General features: G+C 51.8%; 1 protein-coding gene and 1 non-coding gene across 2 annotated transcripts in view; one reads left to right on the forward strand and one right to left on the reverse strand.

The window, feature by feature from the left end:
* CDYL2 (chromodomain Y like 2) overlaps window positions 1-16,997 on the reverse strand; it is a 159,244-nt gene that overhangs the window by 7,405 nt on the left and 134,842 nt on the right. The window contains exons 4-6 of the mRNA XM_065925077.1: window positions 9,801-9,973; window positions 3,778-3,988; window positions 1,858-2,001 (exon numbers count right to left, since the gene is read on the reverse strand). Coding sequence (XP_065781149.1) covers window positions 1,858-2,001; window positions 3,778-3,988; window positions 9,801-9,973 — 528 coding nt within the window. The remainder of the gene's footprint in view (window positions 1-1,857; window positions 2,002-3,777; window positions 3,989-9,800; window positions 9,974-16,997) is intronic.
* On the forward strand, window positions 12,663-12,735 carry TRNAE-UUC (transfer RNA glutamic acid (anticodon UUC)). The gene has a single exon. It is a non-coding gene; the product is annotated as a tRNA-Glu (tRNA).

Consider the following 16,997-nt stretch of genomic DNA (forward strand, 5'->3'; position numbering starts at 1 on the left):
ATCATGATCATGAGTAAGAACAACTGTAGCAATCACAGCGATAGCAAAGCCACTACCACCACCATTAGCCTGTCGGCTCTATGACAGGCACTCTCCATGGATTCGTGTATTTCCACCTCAAGCTAACTCCACAGAGAGGCAGTATGTTTATCTCTGCATTACAGATGAAGGACCCGAGCTCAAGGAAGGGAAGTTGCCCACGGCTGCCTAGTGCACATGCCCTGCAAACCCCTGGCTGATTCTGTAGGCCCCACGGCTGCCTCAGTCTGGCAGAGGCACAGCTGGTAGCAGTGTCCAAGTATCCTTCTACTCACCTACCCATTCTCCGCGGACATGGGGACTTCAGTTCTCAGTCTCACCAAGCACTTTCAAACAGAAAAAAGCAAGACAAGAGCTCCTTTGCTCAAGCAGGCTGGAAATGGGCAGTGACCATATCCTTCAGCTGGGGCTGGAGGCGCACGGGTGTTAAGAAAAGGCCGACTGACGAAGGATATCTCTTCCCTCCCCCAAACTGTTCCGAAGACCACCATCTCTGGGAGCTATGGGGGAGATTCCTGTCTCAGGTGAATCACCCCAAAGTTCCCGAACTCCTATCTATGGACAGGAGAGTCTTCCTTGCAGGATTTCTCCAAAAGCCGGTTTTGTCTGAGCACCCCAAGAGGTCAGACTCCTCAGGGGAGCTTTGGGGTCTTTGTCCTCCTGCCTTTTCAGCCTCATCACCCCCCAACACCCTGTGTGCCAGCTCACACCACCAGGAGCTGCTGCCTGAACCCCACGTGCCCTCACTCACACCGTTTACCCCACTGAGAACATCTACCCACCCCTGCAGGCAGCAGCCCCTATGGCACCAACCACTCCTGTCTGCCCAGGCTCATGCAGTTTCCTGGGACTTGAGATCTTCGGGGCTAAAACCACAAGAGAGAGAGTCCTGGGCAAAGAGCTGGCTGCCAGAGTCATCGGGAAGATTAAGAGAATCCACATAAAGAGCTGAGTGAAGGGCTCGGCCCATGACAAACGACCACCAAGAAGGCAGGGCTGTCCCCACCCCGCCACCAGCCCTGGGACCACAGGCTCCCTGGGGGCAGCCCCGACACAGTGGGTGTCTGTAAAGGCTGGCGGGGGCCATCAGGAGGTGAGTGACCGCAGGGGGGACTCAGGGTAGATGGGGAGAAGGGGGGCTGGCCACTCGGCCCCCACAGTCCAGCCCAGCTCCCCGTGACACTGGAGCACAGACAGTGTCCGGACCTTCTGCTCTCACAGCGCCTTTTCTCCTGCCCTGCCCTTTCCCCCCCTGCCACGGGGTATTTCCATGCAGTGCTCAGAGCGACTTTTATGAGAGAAAATCAACAGTTAAAACCTGGTGCCTCCACGGAGGTGTTAGTCACTTAACCAGTTTCCAAGGGGTCTTCAGAGTCGAACTGTGGACTTTAAATGCGCTGCGCGCTGGGCGGGCAGGGGAAATGAGGGACCAGGGCGGCAGAACTGCTGTTTCTCGTCTCTCAGCGGGCTCGTGCCCTGACCTTACTTGTTTTTGCTTCCCATTTCTTTGAAAACCATAGATGATTTGTGTTTTCGTGCAAGTTAAGGAACTTTAAGGCATCACTTCCACCCCAGGGTATAAATCTCTTCTGAGGTTTCTGCACCGGAGCTGACGTGGGCACACCTGACAGCGGGTGACTGTCTCCCTCTGGATTTAAGCTCTCAGCACCGAGACTCAGCCTCTGTTAAATCACACAGGGCCTCTCCACGTACTCCCTGCGTGACCTCTGGCAAGTCAGCCACTCCCTTCTAGTCCTGCTGCCCCTCCTGTGAAATGGGTCTGCTGCGAGAACAGCGCGCAAAGACGCGGAAACTCACCACCGCGCTGCAGGAGGCCATCTCCTTGACCCGCAGCATGACCTCCTGGCTGAACGTGGTCGGCCAGAAGACCTGGGACACCAGGCCCCTGCTGCACGCCTCCTGGGCAGTGAGCTTCCGCCCACAGAACAGCATCTCGTTGGCCTGAAAAAGCAAAAGCAGGAGAAGGCTGAGAGCCCGTATGCCTCCTAGACTGTTAATGAGTGACCGTGCTGTGGGTGATGGTCCCAGCTCTCAGAGGCGGCATCCTTAACTGGGGACCAAAGATGCCGCGGAAACTATTTGCCAACACTTGTGTCTGTATGTGTCTTTCTGAGCAGAGGGCCCCCAGCTTCCGTTAAATTCCCCAAAGAAGCCATGTACCTACAGGAGCCTCGCCTGCCCAACACCCCTCCCCGCATCTGATGGCAGACCCCCCACGAGGGACTGGGGACAGTTCAGAGTTGACACCCCGTCCTTGACGGCTGATGTGGGAATGAGCAGAAGAGGCACCCTAGACATTAAAGCTCTCTGTGAGGTCTCGAAGCTGGAGAGGATGGGGAAGAATCTTCCTCCTTCTCTCGCGGCTTAAGGTGCTTAGCCCAGGGCTACCCGCCGCTGTGTCTGTCCCTGCTCCGAGGAGAGGAGGAGCTGCAAGGACAGGACGGATGGAGAACAAGAGCCTTGCTGTCGCTGGGGTTCCAGGGCCTGGCACCCCCAACAGGGGCTCTACTGCTGGACCTGCCAGTTACGGGAACCACTGAACTCTGTTCCCCCCACACCTCCCTTTAAGCCACTTCAGGTGTCTCCTTCACCGACTGCCCAAAAGGTCCTGAGTAACAACACGATCCCGACACAGAGAATGCATCCTTTCCAGGGGTCCGGGGCTGGACACAGACACTGGCCAGCAGCCAAGGGCAGAAGCCCCTCCTGCCTTCTGCAGAGCCCCCCGCACTCTGCTCCCCAAAGGACTTCTCTTAGCTGAGAAGTGTGCTGCTGTGATTCGTGTTCCGGGAGGAGCTGCGTGGATGAGGTCCGAGGCAGAGGCGGGGCACAGCACACAGCCCTGACACCAACGCCTGGCCCTCCTACTGACAACCGGGGCGGGACGGCCGTGGGCCCTCCCTCCTTCAGGACAGGTTCCCGCCTCCTTCCCACAGCAGAACATCCAACGCCCTCCCCAACTGTCGTCCACCGGCCTCCCCTCCCGTCCCCTTCCTGGCCCTGCATGCTTTAGCTGCTCTGAGGCAGATGTTGAAATGCCAAGCTCTCCCAGCCTCTGGATCTGTGCACACGCTTCCCCTCTGGGGGGTCACGATGACCCAAAGGACAATCTTTCATGCCCGAGGAGCGAAATTTGTCAGGTTGGTAACAGGCCAGTGGATGCATCTAGTTGGAGGTTTGAAGACAAACACACGCTGTACGTATTTAGAGACAAGAGACACCGTCTCAGGAAGGAGGAATGCGAGGAAGGAACCCAGGAGAAGAAGCCAAACGGGATGCAGTCAGCTGGCAAGAACAGGTCTCAGTCGGGAACATTCTTGGAGTTTCAGAAATGACGAAATGAAAGAAAGAGACAGGCCTCTGCAGTGTTAATATGTTTGTGACCACCAAGGCCAGGAGGAACGGGGCAAAGCACAGAGGCCAAGATCACAGGGAGAGTGCCTGCCTCATCTGCCCATCATTGCTGAGGTTGTGAGCTGCAAAAAGCGGCCCCGGCTCCTGAGTTCAAACCACCTTGCAATCCACCTGCTGGGCAGGCTGTGTAGACACCGGCGGGCAGCAACCCCGGGAGGCAGAAGCAGCTGAGATGACCTGCAGACTGCACGGGGAGGGAGCAGCCCTGGGACTCCACCCACGGGAAGGGCCACGTCCTAAACAGCAGGACAGAGGAAGGGTGCTCTGGGGCCCCAAATGTGCTGCAGGGACGAGCAGGCTTACCAGGGCGACGCCCAGGATCTGGGGGAAGGTGTAGGAGGAGCAGCCGGCGGGCGTGAGGCGGATGGTGGCGTATGGGGTCTGGAACCAGGCCTTCTCGCTGGCCCACACAATGTCACAGAGGGGCAGGATGGAGGCGCCCAGGCCCAGAGCGGGCCCGTTGATCGCCACCACGATGGGCTTCTTGAACTGGATAAAGGCCTTCACAAAGTCCCTGGGGAAAAGAGAGGACCCTGTTTAGCAGGTGAGCGGACTTACGGACATGCTTGATTCTATCGAGGTGGGAACAAGTCTCCCCAAGTGCTGGGAAGCACCCACGGGTCATCAGGAGAACTCGCAGGGGAGCCCGGAGCCACGGGCACAGGCATGGCACAGTGCTTGGCGTCAGATTTTCAGGGGAAAACTCATGTGGTGACCACGGTTCACCCAGAGGGTCCCAGGTCAAGCCCGTGGTCCCAGCACTGCACCTGGCTACCCTGCCCTTCCACCTCCAAGATAGTAATGAAGAGCAAATATCCTTAAGGAAGACACCCTGAATGTTAGCGCTCACAACGGAACTAAAAGGAGGGTGTGATAAGGAGGGGTATTTGAACTCGAGAGAAGGAATGTTCCAAGGGCAGTGGTGAGGGTGGAGTGGGCGCCTCTGGCAGCATGAACCCCTCCTTACTGAAGGTACCCCAAGTTTGGTCTGATGATCACCCTGAGTGATGCTGTGGAGGGAATTCAAGCTTTAGACCACGGGCACAGGTGGGGACTGATGACCTTTAAAGAGTTCTTTCAGTCTCAGGACTGTCTGATTCTGAATTACCTACAGGCATGCCAGACTCATTGAGTGTGGTTCTAGAATGTTGATGAGGGTCTTCGTGTTTGGGTGGCTTTGGCCAAAATTGGGGAAGGATGCTGAGCTCCCCCGGGGGCATGAGGCATCTGGCTCCATGGCTACAGATCAGGCAATGTCGCCTCCCTGTCTTCTTGCACCGAGCAAGGTTATAGCACGCATCTTGAATATTAAACAGGGATGCCTACAACAGCCTCTGGTCCTCTGGCTTAGGACACTCTTCACCTTTCCCCTAGCTGCTTTATAAGGTCCATAAAACATTAATGTTCATCTGGACATGGAGGAAAAACCCAGGATGTCTAGTAAAGCCTGCATCCCTCATTCTTTTCAGGTGGAAGATTGGAAACTAACAGGAACTTGCAAGAATAAAATCCAGACTCCAGATCGTGACCTTGGTCTGCCTCCACTTCCCCCTCCAGCACCATCTCCTGTCTCTCTCACCCAGGGGCTTCCTTGGCCTTCTGAGAGTTCTTGGAAAACTCCGTGATCAGGATTTGCAATTATCCCAATTATTTGCTGCTTGCTTGAATGCTCCTCCTCTTCGATTTCTTAAGGAAACTCACAGGTCTGCCTCATGCACTGCTTGGTCTCCAAGCACATCGAGATGCACACTTGGTAAATCATCTCCCAGAAAGAGAGCAAGGATGGTGGATGTGTGGTAGGGATGCACCGGCTGGTCCTCAGACCTGTTTTCCCTTCCGTCTTCCTCCTGGGGTCACTGTCGGGATATGGCCCCAGTCTCCCTGGCAGCTGGCTATGCCCAAGTAGCCAGGTGCCGGCCGATGGGACGTGAGTAGAAATCAGATACACACTTCTGGGCCTAGTACAAGAAAATCTCCCACCACACAGCCCTCCCGGCCCTCTCAGCTTGACAAGCTCAGCAATCTTGGAACACATTTGTTGAATCATAAAATGGCAGGTGTTTGAGTTCCTGACTCACCCCTTGGAGGACAGTCATGGGTTGATCAGTAATATCTATTCTGCATTCACATATGCAAGAAGTAAACTTCTTTCACAGCTAAGCCATTATGTATATTGGGGGTCCATTTGTTACAGCAGCAAAAACTTAACTTATACAAACATCAAGCTGATTTATCTCTTCTCAATTGATACTATTCCCCCAAATTCTTCTCAAAAGATCTGGGTATATCACAGTGGTATTCCAGGATTGGACTGAACTGTGAGAAGATGGCTTAACACTCCTGAAGTGGGGGTTATCTTAGGACCTATGTGTTGTCGCAAAAGCATGCACCCAGGCTTGAACCATTGGATTTCCTGACTTCTGTGTGACTCTGTGAATAGACTCTTTGTGATGCATCTCAGCCACTGCTACCCCAGTGCAGCTGACCCCAGAAGGACACTCCCGCACAGAGGGAAATGTGGCCCCATGACCTTCTGAGTCCTGGTTTTCCAGTGGCCTGTTTCCTAGCCTCACTTCCTAACTTCATGGCCCCAGTCACTGGTTTTAACAGGTGCTTTTGCCAAATGCAATTTGGAATCTGCAGGGGGATGTGGGGCTTCTTTGCAGGGTCCTTGGAACCACGGGGTTTGGGTTTGGGATTTTCAGCAGATGTCCCATTCCTAAACCCCCTGGTACAACTCCAGAATCCTGGATCTCACAGTTGGGAAGGACGTTAAGAGAGGCAAATCTTCCACTTGGCATAGAATCAACTCCTGAGGATGCATCACAGCCTCTGTTGCACACTCACAGTAAAGGGGGCCCATCCCTATCAGGACGCCCCCCGCCCTGCTGCAGTCACTCTGATACTCCTGTTCCCTCTGCTTCACTATCCACACAACAGTCCTTCCAGAAAGTCACTTGGGCCCTCATGACTCTCCAGGAGCTGCCTCTTCCAGACCCCAGAAACTTTGACGCTGCTGTTTCCAACCTGAGCCCTGTGCGCAGGCACCAAAGACCCCCGAGGAGGGCAGAGGGGCCCAAGCGTGCTCAGCTCTGACCCTCTGACCCTTCAACCCCACCCTCCCGTTTCAGTCCAGCATGTTCAGTGCTGTTGCTTCGGTTATGTCCGACTCTTTGCGACCCCATGGACTGCAGCCCGCCAGGCTCCTCTGTCCCTGGGACTTTCCAGGCAAGAATTCTGGAGTGGGTTGCCATTCCCTTCTCCATTCAGTCCAGCAGACTTGCAAATTCATTTCCTTCATATAAAAACATGATGAGCAGACCACCCTCCCCTTCCTTTTCATCTCACCTCGAGCAGGAGATCTCTATCGCAAGGGTGTGCTGGACGTGGAAGCCAGACAGCAAACAGGATATTGCATTACAGATGCTGCCGCTCAGATATCTGATCCTGGCCTGGGTGGCAGGGCAGCGCTGGGGAGATGCCTGGCGTCTCCCCCCGTGTCAGAGTCCCTCGGGCTCATGCCAGCCCTCATCGCTGCCTCCACTCAACCTAAGCCCGGGCCGGGAGCTGCAGGCTGGGCCGACATGGCAGAAGGATCAGGAACTTTGGGGGTTGGAGGACTTGGCCTCCAGCCTCAACACTGCCCCTAACTAGTGGGGAGACCTGGGACAAGTCGCCTAGTCTCTGGAGCCTCATTTGGCTTCTTGTAAAATGAGAAAGCCAGTGGTGTGTCCTGAGATGAGAGCAGAGACTTCAATGTGAGGGTCCACCCAGCACCAGCTCAGTGCCTGGCACGTGGCTCTCTGTCATGGTCAGCGCATCGGCCGGTGAGGGCAGACACAGCTTTCACTCTGTTCCCAGTAGTCCGTGATCTCCTCTCCTGGCCCGCAGGAGACTCAGAGCAAAATCCTGCAGCGGGGGTGTCCAGAGTCCACCCGGAGCACTTGGCAACTGTGACCCTGCTACCTGTTCCCTCTAACGGGAGCCATGGGGTCCATTGCCAAGTCGGCCGAGATGGGGGGGTGGGCATGTGGGCACCAGGCGCACATGTGACAGCCACTCTGGGCCGCCCCCCCCGACACCCGCTCCATCGTCAGATCCAGGGTTTCAGCTAGACCTCACGGCTGGAAGTAACGGGAAGAACAGTGAAAGTCATTCTTTACACCAGACCTAAGTACTCACTAAGGGCCAGGGATGGACCAAATACTGCACTCAGGTTATCTGACTCCTTCTCGTCCCAGCATCTGGCCAGCAGGCCATGGTCTCCCCTGTGAGGGGTTCAGGTGAGGCTGGCCTCTCTGCCAGGATGGAGCACATAGCTTTGTTTGGGTCCCGGAATGAGGCTTCTGCAGAGTGAGTCATCTAAACTCTTCCCACATCTGCTAGTTCATTCAGAGAACATCTGCAGAGGGCAGGCGGCTTCCCAGGCCAGGTGCAGGCATGTTTTCTTTAGGAAACGATCAGAATGGGAAGGGACCACGGCTCGGGGTGCCACGGCCGCGTGTCTGGCCTGGATCCTGGGCTCAGCCCAGCCGAGATCATGCGTGAGAACTGCAAGGGATGCCAGCAGCGTACGAGGTTCTGTGGCCAAAATATGTTATCGGTCTTGCTAGATTTTGAACGAAGTTCTTTCACAAGAGACCTCTCAGACTGTAAATTTGTTTACATGCCTGGACAATCCACAGGAGAGGGGACAGACCTCATTTATCAGCAGGGCTCCTCATTCACGATGCTTCTCTGGAAAGCTGCATAAAGTTTTCTGGGAAATGCTTCTCCACATTGTGGTTCCAGGACTTCTGGTGCATGTGTGTTAAGCCTCTTTCAGCCGTGTCTGACTCTTTGCACTGCATGGACTACAGGCCGCCAGGCTCCTCTGTCCACAGGATCCTCCAAGCAAGAATAACGGAGTGGGCTGCCATGCCCTCGTCCAGGAGTCTTTCCGATTTCTGGTGTGCTCAGTCAGTGTGAAGAAGCCTCTTGGTTGGTATGGGACAGGGGTTCCTGATCTTGCTTTCATATTAGAATCACCAAAGAAATTTTGAAACCAAGACATGCTCTCCCAGCTCTCCCCCTACTCATCAAGTCCAAAGTTCCCAGAGATGGGGCCAAGCCTCTGGATTTTGGAAAAGCTCCCTGGGCTGAGAACCAGTGGTCCAGGGGACATGTGGTCCCCAGACAAGTCTTGGTTCGGTGGTGCCACCTGGTCGCTGGAGAAGGAGCACTTGGTCCACGTAAGGTGTGGCAGCGGGTGTGTGCCCTTCCCAGGGGGGAGGACCAGTGACAGCCTTGCTGGAAGTCACACTCACTTGCTTCTGACAAATCTGTAAAGAATGAGGTTGTAACCACCCTATGCTGTCCCAAAGGAGATACGGATCTATGGGAGTGGATGTCCTCCCCAGGATCCCAGCTTGTGCCACAACGGCAATGCAAGAGAGGGGAATGCTCCCCACCCAAGGGTCTGCGTATACAGGGCTGTCCACGTCCATCCTCCTCCTCATGGCTGAGCCATGTCAGCTCCATGAGGCTGGGACGCCCAGAAAAGCAAAGATTTCACCATCAGGCAGAGGGTGGGATTAGTGTGTATAATACTTGGACATTATCAGAAGCTGGGTTTAACATGAGGAAATAAAATCTCTTTTTGATCAAAAAAATAAAGTGGGATATAACCTAGAGTGTAAAAGCATCTCTAATTTTGGCAGGAAAATATCGGATGTCCAATTAAACTCTGACTTTCAGATAAACATAAAACAATTTTCCAATAGTCACATACAGATATGAGAATTGGACCATAAAGAAGGCTGAGCACCGAAGAACTGATGCTTTGGAATTGTGGTGCTGGAGAAGACACTTGAGAGACCCTTTGTACTGCTAGGAGATCAAGCCAGTCAATCCTAAAGGAAATCAATTCTGAATATTCATCGGAAGGACTGATGATGAAGCTGAAGCTCCAATACTTTGGCCACGTGATGCGAAGAGCTGACTCACTGGAAAAGACCCTGATGCTGGGAAAGACTGAAGAGAAAAGGAGAAGAGGGTGGCAGAGGATGAGATGGTTGGAAGGCGTCACTGACTCAGTGGACATGAATTCGAGCAAGCTCCAGGAGACAGAGGAGGACAGAGGAGCCTGGCGTGCTGCAGTCCATGGCCTCACAAAGAGTTGGACACGACTGAGCGACTGAACAATTTTTAGTATAAGTGTACACCAAATGCTGCATGGGATGGGATATACTTATGCTTTTACAAATGTTTCCTTGTTTGAAATTCAAATTTAACCAAGCTAAACCTAGGCATGTCCCCCCACACGTCCAAACCCCAGCAGGGTTCACCTGATGGCCTCTGCGATCCGGGAGCTCTCCTTCCTCCGGTCGCTGGACAACCTGCCGATCAGGTAGGAGTAATCCAGGCCGCTGCAGAACACGCTGCCCACAGCGCTGAGGAGCAGCAGTTTGCTGTCATCTGTGGCTGCGTTGCAGAGCGCACGCCGCACTTCCTTCATGATCTGCAGGCAGAGACGGATTTGTGACAATGGTGAGTGGTCCCTCTAAAAGCAGAGCACCGTCAGACCTGCAGATCCCTGGGTGCAGAGGAGAGTGAATCTGCTCTGCAGGTGCAGGGAGCCTCCCCTGCATACACGCCACACCCAGACCAAACAAAGAAACCCAAACCCGGCTCCCTGTGCCCTCCCCGAAGCAGCACAGAGCACCAAGCCGGTGCCAGAGGGGTCAGTGGCTGCAGGCTCGGAGGCCGGGTGTGGAGCCTCTAAGTCTGCCGAATCTCAGCACGTCCTCCACCAGCATTGCTTATTTGGCCCTTTCCGAGGTATGGGAAAATATTCCTACGCACAGCCCAGGTGAGGTATGTCAGCTGCCACCAGAAGGCCCAGTTTAACTATGCTCCTGCTTCTGCTTTTTTTTCCCCCCCCCCACAGGAGCAGTCATTTATTTGAGTATATACATATCAATGCTGCTGAGGATACAAAGTGCTAACACCATAGCATATACCCAAAACCAACACTCATTTATATAAACATTGCTACCTAGGATCAGGTTGTATCTTTTGGTCTCAAGATGGAATACTGTCCATCACAGTTCCCTTCTCCAATTGAATATGTAATTAATTGAGCAGTTCCATATATCCGGTTATAACAATGTTCTCTTGCTTATCCTTAATTCCACTAAGATGCTTATGTGGCTCACAGGTCACATGGGAAGTGGGCTTTGGCACCAGAGCGACCTGTAACATTTTCCAGGTGTCAAGGAAAATAACCATTAAACACAAATTCTATATCCAGCTAAACCATCATTCAGAGGCAAGGGTAAAGATCAGGCATTTTCAAGCGGGGAAGGGTGGGGAGAAGGGATGGTTAGGGAGTTCGGGATGGACATGTACACACTCCTGTACTTAAAATGGATAATCAACAAGGACCTACTGTGCACCACAGGGGACTCTGCTCAATGTTATGTGGGAGCCTGGGTGGGAGGGGAGTCTGGGGGAGAATGGATACATGTGTATGTATGGCCGAGTCCCTTCACTGTTCATCTGAAACTATCACAACACTGTTAACCAGCTATGCTCCAATATAAACTAAAAAGGTTAGAAAAATAAAAAAGATTGAGAATTTTCAGTAAAATAATGCTTACTAGCCTTAGGCCCTCACTGGAAGAACTAAAAAAGGATGCACTTCAAGAAAAAGAAAACTATATTCAGGAAGAAAAACTGACTTGTAAGGAAAAGCAGCCTGCAAAGAAAGTAGAAAATGTGTCAGTAACTCTACATAAGAATTGACTACAAAATCATCATCATACTGATAGAGGCTGACTAAAGGCTGGGGTTTGCACAAAGTAGAACTATAGTTTTAGGCAATAATACAGGGTGAGAAGGCCAGAGGTGGGGCATGCTGAGGCTGTGTGTCTGGGAATGGTGCAGAGGCCACTGTCACATTTAGGCTTCACTACGTGTACATAACGGGCTTCCCTGAGAACTCAAATGGTAAAGAATCCGCCTGCAATATAGGAGTCCCGGGTTCAACCCCTGGATCGGGGAGATCTCATGGAGAAGGGAATAGGCTACCCACTCTAGTGTTCTTGCCTGGAGAATTCCATGGATAGAGGAGCCTGGCGGGGTTGCAAAGAGTCAGATATCACTGAGCAACTAACACTTTAACTTTTTCCCTTTCATGTGGACACAACTTAAGGAAAACGTCTCAAAAGTACATGAGTTACAAAGAATGGATGGGGGTGGGTGTAAAATAAAAAAAAGCTCACTCAATTCAACAGAAGTTAGGGAAGCAGGAAAAGTAAGTGCAGAAAGTGCATGAAAAGAAAAAACAAGGCACGTCCTTGCCTGAGTGGAGCTGAGAGCCCAATAGGGGAGACAGGAAAGGAATAGGCTTTTGAACGATTGTTATTAAATATTCAAAAGGCAGAATCGTAGGGTACAGTGGGGACACTTTACGAGACCACTGTTTTTTAGATTGTACTTTAAGTGACCATGCCCTTTTATTAAGCATAGCGGTGCCAGAATTGCATCCATGAATTTCCACATAATATTTTACCTGAAACAAAACTTCAGTGAGGGCAGGTATGGTATCTCAATCTTGCAGATGAAGCAAGGAAGACTCAGAAAAACAAAGTCAGGGGTTCAAGGTCACCAGCAAGAGGCAGAACCAGGATACAAATCTCACCTCCCTTCTCGTCCACTACTGCACACTGTACGGTGACTTAAATAAATGGGTGAATCTTTGTGGGGGAAAAAAACACATGCAGAGACATCAGTCTGAATCAGAACTCTTGGGGCTTGAGCTCCATGAGAAGGACGGGAGAAGTGCTTTCCATTCTAGCGGGGATAAGCCACAGACATTCATATACAACATCAGAAGAGCTAACAGGCCACTATCGTGCAGGTTCTTTAATCCATCTGCCTCCAGAAATAGACACGCTCTCACCTATAGATGAGCTCTGCTTCTCCGAGAGGCAAAGAAAAGAAAACCCTGCTCTGGGGATGTGAGTTGTAATTCTTCACGTGACTCCCCACCTGAGGGCCCACGCGCTTATCAGCTAGTGGAAACAAAATCGGACAAAATGGCCACCTCCTCTATGAGTTACATGGAAAGCAGGTTCGTGTTTTGTTCACGTGATGAAAGAACAAACTACCTTTTTAATTTTTAAAGTGTACATATCTTGGGGACTTCCCTGGTGGTCTAGTGGTTAAGACTCTGCACTTTCAATGCAGGGGGTGCAGGTTCAATCCCAGATCAGGGAAACTAAGCTCCCACCTGCCTTGAGGTGTGGCCCAAAAAATAAATAAAAATGAAAACGTATATATCTAGTTAGTGTGCTTTGCCTTGGCCTTTCTCGTGTTGATAATCCAATTTGGATGGAAGGCTGAGCTTCCTCCTTCCTGAAGGACCCCTTGCCAGTCACACAATGTAACTGAAGCGTGGTTCTAAAATTCTTACACGCCCCTGTGCCTTCTAAAACAGAGTACACTGCACACATGTCACCACCTCTCCACGTCGCATGCTAGCCTGTGATGCAGCAGGCCCCTCAGAGGCTCCCGGGCACACCTCTGCTAACAAATGGACCACTGTGCATGGGGAAGTCCTGGGTCCCTTCTTGATGCCAACTGCCCTGCTCTGCACGTGACGGCCACCGCCTGCTCCTGTGTGAAAACACACCCTCCTCTGCTGCTGCTACCTTCTGAGCTGCCAAGGGCTGGAACCAAATCCACGAAAAGCGGAGCAGACCAGGGTCCCTCACTCACCTTCATCTCTACCTGCTGAATCCAGTCACCCAGGGCCCGTATCCACTGAGACCACCCTCGTGAAGGCCTTCTCAAATGTTCCCGACAAAAGGCCACCTCCTCCTCCTGACACCCCAAGTGCTTTAAACCCCTCCTGTGACACTTCTACCAACTCCCTGACAGAGTGTGTGCATCCTTCCTTTATCCTGCCCTCTCCCTGACTTAAATCCCTGGGACAGGCAGCCTCTAAGGTAGATGGTATTCACACCTGCATGCAGTCCCTAGTGACTCACTTCTAAGAGAATTTGGTAAAGTCATGGGCTGTTCCTTTCAAGAGGTGATTAAGATACAGGATGACTGAACTTGTCTCAGCCATCCTCTTCTTCTTTTTTTTTTTCCTGGCCACAATCCAAGGCTTTCAGTATTTTAGTTTCCCAACCAGGGATCGAACCTGGGCCTTGGTAGTGAAAGCACTGGATCCCTAAGCCAGGAAATCCCCCTCAGTCGTCCTCTTTTGCTCTCTCTCTCTTTCTTGGAGCTCTCAGTCTGGGGGAAAGCAAGCTGCCACACTGTGAGCAGCCCTATGGAGATGCTATGCCATAGTTCACGGTGGGAAGCCAATGGCAAGAAACGGATGCCTTTGGCCACTGGGGACCTAGGACCTGCCAACAGTCACGAGGAGAAGCGTGGAAGTGCAGCTTCCCCAGCCGAGTCTTCAGGTAAGACTGGAGGAGCCACTGACGTGTTTGAAGTATGTAAGAGTATGTGTGTGTGAGGGGTAACTTGATCATATTTGCATTTCCAGCAGCTCACTCTGCCTTCTGAAGAACAGATAACAGGGCAGGAAACATGAAAGCAGGCAGACTTGTTGGTAGGTTATTACTGATGCAATCGTGCAGACAAAATGGCTAGTAGTCTGGACACTCAGAGTTATGATGGAAATAGAAAGAAACATATGACTGGCTTGAGGATGGTGTGGACACGGCAGATACACCCCAGAGGTGTATCTGGGTGCCCCCGTGGAGGGTGGTGGTCCATGGACTGAGGCTGGGAGCTACAAAGAAAACCCCAGAAACACAGTGAGGGCCTGAGGTCCTCTCCTAAGGAGAAAGTGGATGAGTTTTTAATCCCTAAGACTATGGACCATCTATTTTGCCGACTCTTTCCTGCAGGGGCATTTCCATTATTTTCCTGGCTCTTTGCTATATTCCAGACAAGCAGAAATATGACAACACACCTGCTAGCCTCAGAATCCAGTTAATACACCCAGTAATGTATGAATTTCTGCCCATGGGGGACAATCCCGCCAACATCACATACACAACTAGATAAAGAATTCAGTTGTGGCCCTGAAAGTGGCCTCCTTCCAATCTCTCCCTGAACGAGCAGGGCTGGTCTGCTGGTGGCCACTGTAACACTTCCGTTTCATCTTAACAACAATAGGAACATTCACTGAAGGCTTCCTAGGTGTCAGGGACTCTGAGAGCCTCTTTTGCAGACATTATCTCTAAATCCCACAGGGAATACACTGTATGATTCCTATAAATGGGAACACTCAGAGAGGCAAAGTAATCCCAAGGCAGCAGAAAAGGAAAAGTGGTGGAGGTTGGATCTGATTCCAGTTCTGCCCAGAGGGGCAGGGCTCCTGTGCTAACTCTGTGCGTGCTAAGTTGCTCAGTTGTGTTTGACTCACTGTGACCCCATGGACCATAGCTCACCAGGCTCCTCTAACCACGGGATTTTCCAGGCAAGAATACTGGAGGGGGTTGCCATGCCCTCCTCCAAGGCATCTTCCCAACCCAGGAATCGAACACCTGCATCTTACATCTCCTACATTGGCAGGTGGGTTCTTTACCACTAGCGCCGCCAGGGGAGCTATATTCCTTCGCTAACACCATGTCATATCCTTTCACGGCTACTCTACCCAGTTAGCCAATTTATCCACGGCATCAATCCACTCTGGTTGCCGGGAAAGCTGAAAACACCAGATCAATAATTGTTTCTCCATCTTCCTCCTGTGTTACCGACAGACACCAATTAGGAGTAAACCTCGCTAATCAACCAAACCCGAGTCTCAGGAGGTGAGAACCCGGGAGCCCTAAATCAGTTGGGTGCCACACGCTTCTGCGATGAGAAGGCAACAGTTAATACCCAGAGCTGCTGCAAAGGGAGAGGATGAATTGGGAGGCTCCACATCTATTCGGTTTATCAAAGGAAAATGCCGTGCCTTTTTCAAGCACGCTTTTTAAAAGTAGTGAAGTAGAAAAAATCTGAGAAGAATTGGTCTCTTGCGAATGTTTTGTGAGGAGCATAAAATAACAAGGTTTCCAGGTGTATCAACATGTGAATGGCGGCCATTGGGGTCAACCACAGACCCTGGACTCTGAGATCTATGCAGAGGTCTACACAGCTGAGAGCCTAGAGGTGGTTCTGCTGAAGGTGGAGGAGGGGGCGCCCCCAAACACCCGTGCCTAGAAGAGGGGCGATGGGTCACCAGCAGCCCCCTAACTCCGCAGGCCCTGGCCACTCCCTTCCCTCACAGGCTGACAAACATTCCTGCCCGTCTCCCCCACGGTCCCCGAAAAGAACCACAGTTCTATGTAAATCACAGTGACAAGGGAAAAAATGTAATACAGAAAAAAGATAAATTGGACTTCAAAGAATTTTGAACTGAATATCAAAGAGTGCTATCTAGAAAAGAAAAAGACAACCCACAGAACGGCAGTATTTTCAAATCATAGCTCTGACAAGGGCCTGGGATCCAGAGCACACAGGGAACGCTTGTGATTATAAGAAGTTCAAGGACACAGCACTTCCCATTCCACCCACGCCCGGGGCCCCTGAGAGCACTGGACACGCCGGGCAGTGCCAGGCCATCTGCACCTCCCATCTGGGCGGGTCACCAGCGACACAGCCGCTCCCTGACTGCGTCCCCCCACCCCAAAGCCGTCCCGTGGCTCACCCTCCAGGTCTGCATTGCTGCTGTGGACACGGGAGTGCAGGTACCATGGGAATGGGAACGGGGGGTCTGCAGTGAGCTGTCCGCAACGGCCAGGCTCTGGGCTGACGGCCCTGCCCTCTGAAGCTGTGCGACCCCAGCCCTATTCTCCAGGCCTACACTGTCTCATCTGGAAGACGTGAACTGTAACAGCCCTACACCAGAAGGCGGGATGAAATGGGGAAAGTAGGACATAGAATGTGTGCAGAGCCCATGTGTAAGCTGCACCGTGGCCGCCTTGGTCACCTATCACTCTATGCCCTGCCCGGGTCAGTCCCACAGGAGAAGACTGCTCGGATGCGAGTCTTCTCACACTGGCACTGTCAACAATCTCTTCCCTGCCATCTGGTACGTGCCCCCAGTTATGAATGGTGTTGTCTATGTAAATGCATTATGTATTCAATGCTTCACTGTTCCATTCATCTTGATGTAAGTAGAATTAACATTTCAAAAAGTAATAGAGAGGGAATTCCCTCGCAATCCAGGGGTTAGGGCTTGGTGCTCTCACTGATGGGGGCTTGGGCTCAATCCCTGCTTGGGGAACTAGGATCCTGCAAGCCATGAGCCACAGTCAAAAAGAAAAAAAGAAAGTCACAGAGAAAAAAGATAAACTGGACGTCAAAAACTTTTGAATTGAAATGTCAAAGAATGCTATCTAGAAAGGAAAAAGACAACTCAGAATGGCAGTATTTTCAAAACATAGCTCTGACAACGGTCTGATATTCAGAACACATAGACAATGCTTAAAACTATAAAAAATTCCCAATTTTAAAAATAGGCAAAG

Source organism: Muntiacus reevesi, chromosome 2 (genome assembly GCF_963930625.1).
Source record: "Muntiacus reevesi chromosome 2, mMunRee1.1, whole genome shotgun sequence".
Classification (NCBI taxonomy): domain Eukaryota; kingdom Metazoa; phylum Chordata; class Mammalia; order Artiodactyla; family Cervidae; genus Muntiacus; species Muntiacus reevesi.